A 7,025-nucleotide genomic window follows, 5' to 3' on the forward strand; every position below is an offset into this window, starting at 1 on the left:
TAGCAAACTTTTAATGGGCTGTTCACATAGTTTGTATGATAATGTTGAGATACGAGCATATATATTAAGTGTTGAGATGTGATAAACTAAAGTTTAATTCATAATTTAACAGATCCAGGCTACAAGAAAGTAAAAATGTTTGTATGTCAATGTAACGGTCAACATAATAGTAAGGTATTTTGTTGTGAAATGTGTGTTTTTACGATTTATTTAAGACTTGGAAAACCAAAATTGACATATTAGGTATAAAGATGTATTGGATATTCTGTGCAAATGCTGATAAAAGGCAAAAAGCTGTGCTGTGTGTTGACATTGAACTTAATAAATGTTATACCTTGTGTTGTATGACATGTCACTTGAACTACTTTTAAATTGAGCAGGCACTGAACATAACAGATGACAAACCAGCCGATAAATACTTTAGAAAAGTTTATTTCACAATGCAGTCTGAGCCGACCGCAAGAAACATATCAAACTTATAATTTTAAACGGGTCAAAGCAGCACCCGGTTTATTTCAGGGCGTACCGATGCTGCCATCTAGTGGTAAACATGTGAAGGAAACCATATTTGCTCCAGCAACAAACCAACATATATGTACTTATCTTTGATTTTGTGTTTTCACATTGACCAATTTAAGCTTAGTTTTCCATAGTTGGTAACATTAGCAAAATTTAAATGGCAGACTACTGAGTTTGATTTACTTGCTGAAGCACTGGATGTTTATTTCACGCTGCTTTTTATATTTAGCCATCCATCTATCCCTACTCTGGCACAATATCTCCGATCCACTTCAGGTAAGGTGGGTTACCCTGGTCAATAGGCAGGCTGATGACCTCAGCCACCTCGTAGGGATGGTTAGAGCTGGTGAGAAAAACAATCTGTCAACTCATTGAACTGCTCTGACAAGAACATCAGTATTTAAAGTTGTACTCTGACTGAATGAATGATGGCAGCTAATGGGCCAGATGGAAAGCATAATTATCTTAATTGAAGCAATGTGTTATGGTCAGATTGAAAACAAAACAAAAAACCAACCTACCGGACATATTCAGCAAGAGCAGGCACTTTGGAACTTCTTGTTTTGATCATCTAAATGGGAGAGACACAACGTCCAAAAGACTTAGTAAAAACATGCTCTATGTTGGATTTTGGACACAGCTGTTGATGGATTCACAAATTTCAACACTTGTTAAAGTAAAGCACAAAACTTTGTGAGCATAAAGAAAGCTAGCATTGATTAAAGTTTGTCCTGCAGTCTGCCATCTCTAGCTCGAGGATTTCGGCCAGCTTCTTTGCAATGGCATCTTGACAGACTTGAAAAAAGGGTTTTGATGTTTTTAAACTTATTTAACCAAACGCATCAAAAACATGAGATAAATCAATATGTATGTTCTGTTTCTTGCGCCTTTTCCCAAAGCTTAAAAAAAATAATGTAGAGGATTAAGCAAATTCAATAAAATAAAAAAACACCACACATGCATTAATGTTAAAGCGGGTTGCAGGTGTGTAAAGGTTTTGTTTTTCGTTTGAGAAGAAAATGTCACTACCAAACTGTATTTCCCTGCAACTTAGCCATTCATTTTATAGCCATAAAATATATGCAGCCAGATGCAAGTTCTTCAATAAATCTTTAAAAGCTGATTAAAAATGTCTTAGACCCAACATCCTCCAGATGCTATACAAATCTTATGAAAAAACCCACAAATTACATATCCCCCTGCTTTAAAAAAGATAATTGCATATGGAGATCACACATTGAATTATTTTTCTATTAAAAAAAAGAAGACGTTGCAACACATGTCAAATAAAATGCTGTCCAAAGGACAGTTAAAACTTGTTAAAAGTCTAAGATACTCAGCGTGAGGAAGCCATACGCTACAACCATCAGTGTACATATATAGTACATGTACACTGTATAAGGCATAAAATATTTTATGTGATGCCATGGGTCTTAAAAATAGCTATCTGTTTACCAAGCTCAAGTTTAAATTAAAATTGTAGATGTTTAACCTTCCTCTGGTGTTAGCTTTCTGCTGCCATCTGTAGTGTTAGCGGGTCATTTTGGACCCGTGTATTAAATCAGCCATAAAATACCCTAAAAACAATCTTTTATCATCCAATGTTTTCTTAACTCTTGTTTAGCTGGTTGGGCTCCCTTATCCATGAAAAGATTGGTATTAATATTTTTTTGTGGCCCCCTGGGCCTTTGTTTTAACAGCATATCTTCTCCTCATTGTTGCATCCTGTGAATTGGAGATGTGTACTCTACAAGTCACCACCTCTACATCAAATGGCTTGACAAGCCTGGACATGTCTCCCTTTGTTTGTTCTTGCAAAAAGGCAAAGAGAAAAGCCCCTAAATGAAGCTCAAGTGGTTGGAGGAAGAGGCTGTTGGTTGACTGTGTGTTCATGATTTAATTTTGGGCATTTTTTATTGTTTTATAATAGAAAATTTTAACCGGGTCACAAATGACCCGAACACCACAAAAGTCATTTTTTTCACCAGAGCACTTTATAATTTAGTAAAAAAAAAAAAAAAGATTTTACTTTGTTTAAATGAAAGTCCCTGACAAAGTCAAAAAGTTTCAACTCAAAAAACAAATGTATGAAGTGCTTTTATGCATGTTAAAACTCAAAACGGGTCCGTCGGGACCCTAACACCATAGGAAGGTTAAAAAGGACGAGTCGTAACTCACCAGAAGTACTTCGTTATCCTCTTCAATCTTTCCCTGCCACTCATATCTGGGAAGAGAAAAAGACAAAGATGGTTAATTTTTCGCCCCCAATATTCCCATTTTTGAAGAACAAGGTCATTTCAAGCTTGAATAATATAGATTTTTTTTTTTGTCAACAACAAAAAAATTAAATAAGAAGAAAACTTCAACTTTCTAAACAACGCAGAAGAAAAGCTCGGCCAAAACTTACACAGATGTAATTGCTGGGACAATGTTCACACAAGCAGCCAGTTTCTTTTCCACAATACCCCTGGGGCATAAAGAAAAACAAAGATAAAACACATAAGTCTACACATGAATTTGTGCAATATTTAAAATTACATAGAAATAATGTATGTAAATGGTCAAGAATGCTACATGCTGTGAACTGCATGACCACAATCTGAAACTTCTTTAGGGCTTTAGCGCTTATAAAAACAGAAATAACACGTTAAATTGTTGAGGGTAGTTTCACAAATTACTGACTCAAAGAGCTGTTCTACAGTTCTGAAATTATATTTATGCAAGGATGTGTCTCGTGGTTAGAGAGCCGGGCATTTGCGTCTTGGAGAGGCCCCAGAGGTTGCCAGTTTGAAACTCAGTCTAACACTCTCAGTCCCTGAGCAAGACGTTTGCCCACAGATTGCTCCCTGTATGCCAGTCAGTGTGGCACCATACTGCTCCCTAAGTGTTAAACGCAGACACAAATTCCCCCTCTATGGCACTAGAAAGAAAAATCTAGATTTTTTTGGAGCATAGCGTCACCTAGCCAAGTCTTTGGCAACAGTGTCATTTGGACAGGTGACAAAAGCTGCGGAGTGTGTTCCCGACATGTACGTCTCAGATGCCATAGAGAACGCTCGCAATCCAACAGTCCTCAGCAGCTGGAACATAAACACACTGAGGAGCACCGTCTGAAATGGAAAAAGACAAAACAAACAAGAATATACGTCTGAAATCCTTTGAAGGCACATCCTTCAAATGATTGAAAGTGTTGAAAACAGAAGATTTTCCAACATGTATTAAAAAAAAAGTTTAAGCAGCAGATTGAATATAGTCTTTGTCCCCCTTACTGATTTCTGCTTCTGATGATTGTCCGACAGCATAACTAAGGTCAAAAACTGAGGCCAAATGTTCAAGTCTTTCTGGTGGAGATGAGATTTCATATTACAGCAAATCCCAAAGGTCCTAATGATACTAAACAGCCTAAAACCATCAGGCAGGCCCTTCGAACCCTCAGTTTTCCCCCTAATCTCTTTCTTATTTGTGAATAATTAACCACTCCATGAAATGAGGCGAGAGAGACTTTAGTTGTTGTTCTGGGCTCTTTTGTGACCTTCTGGATGGGTAGTTGGGGTAATTTTGGTTAAGATGGCTTTGTAACACCTACAGACAGATGCATGGCAGTGATATTATTTTTTATCTGCTCTTTAATTCTTGTAAAGTTATGCTTCTTTGTTTACGTTGTTTTCAAAGGCCCTTCTAGGGTGTGTATATTAAACATGTAGTGTTTACATGTTTAATATACACACTTACTCCTATGAAATTAATAAACTAAACTAATTTCTTTAGAATGAGACATGGGGCACTGCTATCTGAGATCTTTAGCCTACTTCAAGTTTCCGGATAAGTTATATTTAAGTAATTTCTTAATTCTAAGGGTCAGAGTCAATGACTTAGAAAGTCACCCAAGGCTGGGTGATTTTTTACATTAAAATGTGAAAGCATCATTTACATTTTTTTTATTGTATTTTATTTTATTTAAAAACCTTATATTTGTCTAATCTTAAAATCTGCCTCGAGAATACCATTTTAGTGAGGCAAAAAACGCAAAGAGAATTTGGAGAGGAGATACATTTTGACCACGCTGCATAAAATGATCCATTCATGCAAGCAGTAAAATGTATCGGAACTCAAATTCAAGAGTTTGCAGCATCCACACTCACCAAAATCAGAGCTTTTAAGGATCCACTCTGGAATGTCTCCGCACCGGGCACTCCAATGCGCATCGCCTACATAGTTATAACAAAGTATTCACACACGTACTTTACAAATTAGTGCCATAAACTTATTTTATCAACTTATATATGTAATTTATTAAAATGATTTATCTCTGACAGTGACAGGAATACATGGATGCGACTGTACATAGAATGCATCCATCCTAACGTGCGGTTAACAGGACTGCAGCAGCTGCACAAGCTTGATATGACAATATTATGATACAATATTTCTATCTTAGTAGTACGAGTCCGAGTATAATAAAAACATGAACGGATTTTAGAAATAACAGCTTTGCATTTTCACCTCAAATCCGTGGTAAATAATTCAAAGGTGACAACTTTACCTTACGACAACGCCACACTACCTTTTTCCTCGTTGCCGTAAATTGTGGCAGCGGTATGTTTGTGAAACCGTCGTAAATCAGCCGGCAGTCTTCTTCTTCTTCCTCCTCTAGTTATAACAGGCCAATTATAGAGTTGCATTACCGCCACCAATAGGACGGGAGTGTGCACAGGAAATTTGAATCACCACGTTCGTCTTTGCATTGTTGAAAAACGACATATTGAGCTCTTATCATAATTATGTAAACTCAAAGAAAAAGGATTTTTAATTGTGAAGTTCGCTTTTAGTTTAATCAGTCCTTTGAGCTGTCTCCTTTCTGGTTCCTGTGTGTTGCATTCCACTAGTTAACGTGCCATGTATCAGTCACAAGTCGATAAATATAATTTTTGTAGTACATGTAAACTAGGTTACGTGAAAAAAGTAAGGCTATTAAACTGAATTAAACATTGATTGATGGTTATTTATTTGACAGCATAAATTGCCTTTTAAATTGAAATGATACAAACCTCATAATATGTATGGTGTCACACTCTTAGATTTTTGCCATTTTAGATTTTTTTTAAATCTCATCATTATCATCATTATAACATTATGAACATATTTAGCAATTATTTGCATTACAATAAAAATCCCTCTATAGACCCACATGGGGGAATTTCTGTGTCTGCATTTATCCATCCCTTAAGGATCAATTGGCTGCCTACAGTTAGTGGTGCCTGGGGAGCAATATGGAGCTATGGGTCCTGCTCAGGGACTCATGGTGGTGGTCTGTGCGGATCAAACCAGGTCCTTACAGCCTTCTCAGAACACAAGAGTGCTGCTCTACTAGGCCACTCTATAATTATAATCCTAAATAATATTGATTGGTTTAAATAAAAAAAAATACATTTTAAGGTATTTCATTAATGGTAGAAGCTGGGAATCATGGTGATTGGCATAGAAAGTACACATTTTAAACAGCAGCCAATACCTGATAATATAATAATGAAGTGTCACTAAAAATAAATATTGAGTAAAAACTTCTCAAACCTTAATTTCTATTAATTAAGATGATTTCCTGCTTACAGTTAATTGAAATGTGACATTCCGAAGAAGGATGTTACATCAGACCAATAAAAAATATTTTTTATACAGAAATGTCAGCTTAACGAAAAGCATGTTTATTATAGGACATCAACGAAAAAAGGGAAGTACAAAAGGAAGAAGAGAGACAGGAAGTACACAATTAAGGGTTGAGGACAAAGGGAAAAAGGATGCAATGAATGACAGATGGGGAATGGCACAAGAAACATGAACGAAATAGATCAAATTTAGTAGTTCTTTTCTGGTCATACTGGCCACAAAAAGTGCTTTACACTGGTGTGACATTCACTTAATTACATTCAAAAATGTTCACACATTCATAAATGGACATGTAGATGTGTAGGCAACCTGAGGTGAAGCACCTTGACCAGGGGTACATCAACATATGCAGGATGATTCCTCTAACCACTGAGCCACAGTTGCCAATTGGAGATAAAGTAGAGTGGTATGACAAAAGGATCGAAGTATTGAAGGAAATACACAAGAAGGTGACTCTGTTCAAGTACAAGGAAGGAAGGAAGGAAGGAAGGAAGGAAGGAAGGAAGGAAGGAAGGAAGGAAGGAAGGAAGGAAGGAAGGAAGGAAGGAAGGAAGGAAGGAAGGAAGGAAGGAAGGATATGTAAATATTTGTCATTACTTTTAGTTGTTTTTTCAAAAACGGATAGATCTCAACTTGACACATACTTAATTAAATATTAGCTCAACACATTGTTCCCTCACTGCAAAAAATATTCTAATTGTTGTATTCTGCTATGCCCTATTGGGTTTTCTGTGAAATTTAGGATGAATACTTAAAGCAATATAACAGAACATTTATTGTGAAACTGCTATGGAGAATGTGATAACATTTCGAAAATGCTATTGTAGTGGACAGCCACAGGA

General features: G+C 36.3%; 1 protein-coding gene across 1 annotated transcript; it reads right to left on the bottom strand.

Moving 5' to 3' along the window:
- Nucleotides 1-416: 416 nt before the first annotated feature.
- LOC105915442 (protein CutA homolog) lies at nucleotides 417-5,155 on the bottom strand. The gene is made up of 7 exons (XM_012849547.3): nucleotides 5,063-5,155; nucleotides 4,662-4,727; nucleotides 3,481-3,629; nucleotides 2,927-2,986; nucleotides 2,698-2,743; nucleotides 1,041-1,090; nucleotides 417-862 (listed from the first exon to the last, which is right to left on the bottom strand). Exons 2-7 carry the CDS (start codon nucleotides 4,722-4,724, stop codon nucleotides 763-765), a joined length of 468 nt encoding a protein of 155 aa, XP_012705001.3. The 5' UTR covers nucleotides 4,725-4,727; nucleotides 5,063-5,155; the 3' UTR covers nucleotides 417-762.
- Between the last annotated feature and the right edge of the window lie 1,870 nt (nucleotides 5,156-7,025).

The sequence above is a fragment of the Fundulus heteroclitus genome, chromosome 5 (genome assembly GCF_011125445.2).
Source record: "Fundulus heteroclitus isolate FHET01 chromosome 5, MU-UCD_Fhet_4.1, whole genome shotgun sequence".
In the NCBI taxonomy this organism is placed as follows: Eukaryota; Metazoa; Chordata; class Actinopteri; order Cyprinodontiformes; family Fundulidae; genus Fundulus; species Fundulus heteroclitus.

Bases quoted from the DNA above. Each gene is read 5' to 3' on its own strand.
- LOC105915442 (XM_012849547.3), bottom strand. From the start codon at position 4,724: ATGCGCATTGGAGTGCCCGGTGCGGAGACATTCCAGAGTGGATCCTTA. The intron at 3,630-4,661 runs GTGAGTGTGGAT...TTTCCATTTCAG, and splicing joins CCTTAAAAGCTCTGATTTTG to ACGGTGCTCCTCAGTGTGTT. The intron at 2,744-2,926 runs GTAAGTTTTGGC...TTCTCTTCCCAG, and splicing joins GTCCCAGCAATTACATCTGT to ATATGAGTGGCAGGGAAAGA.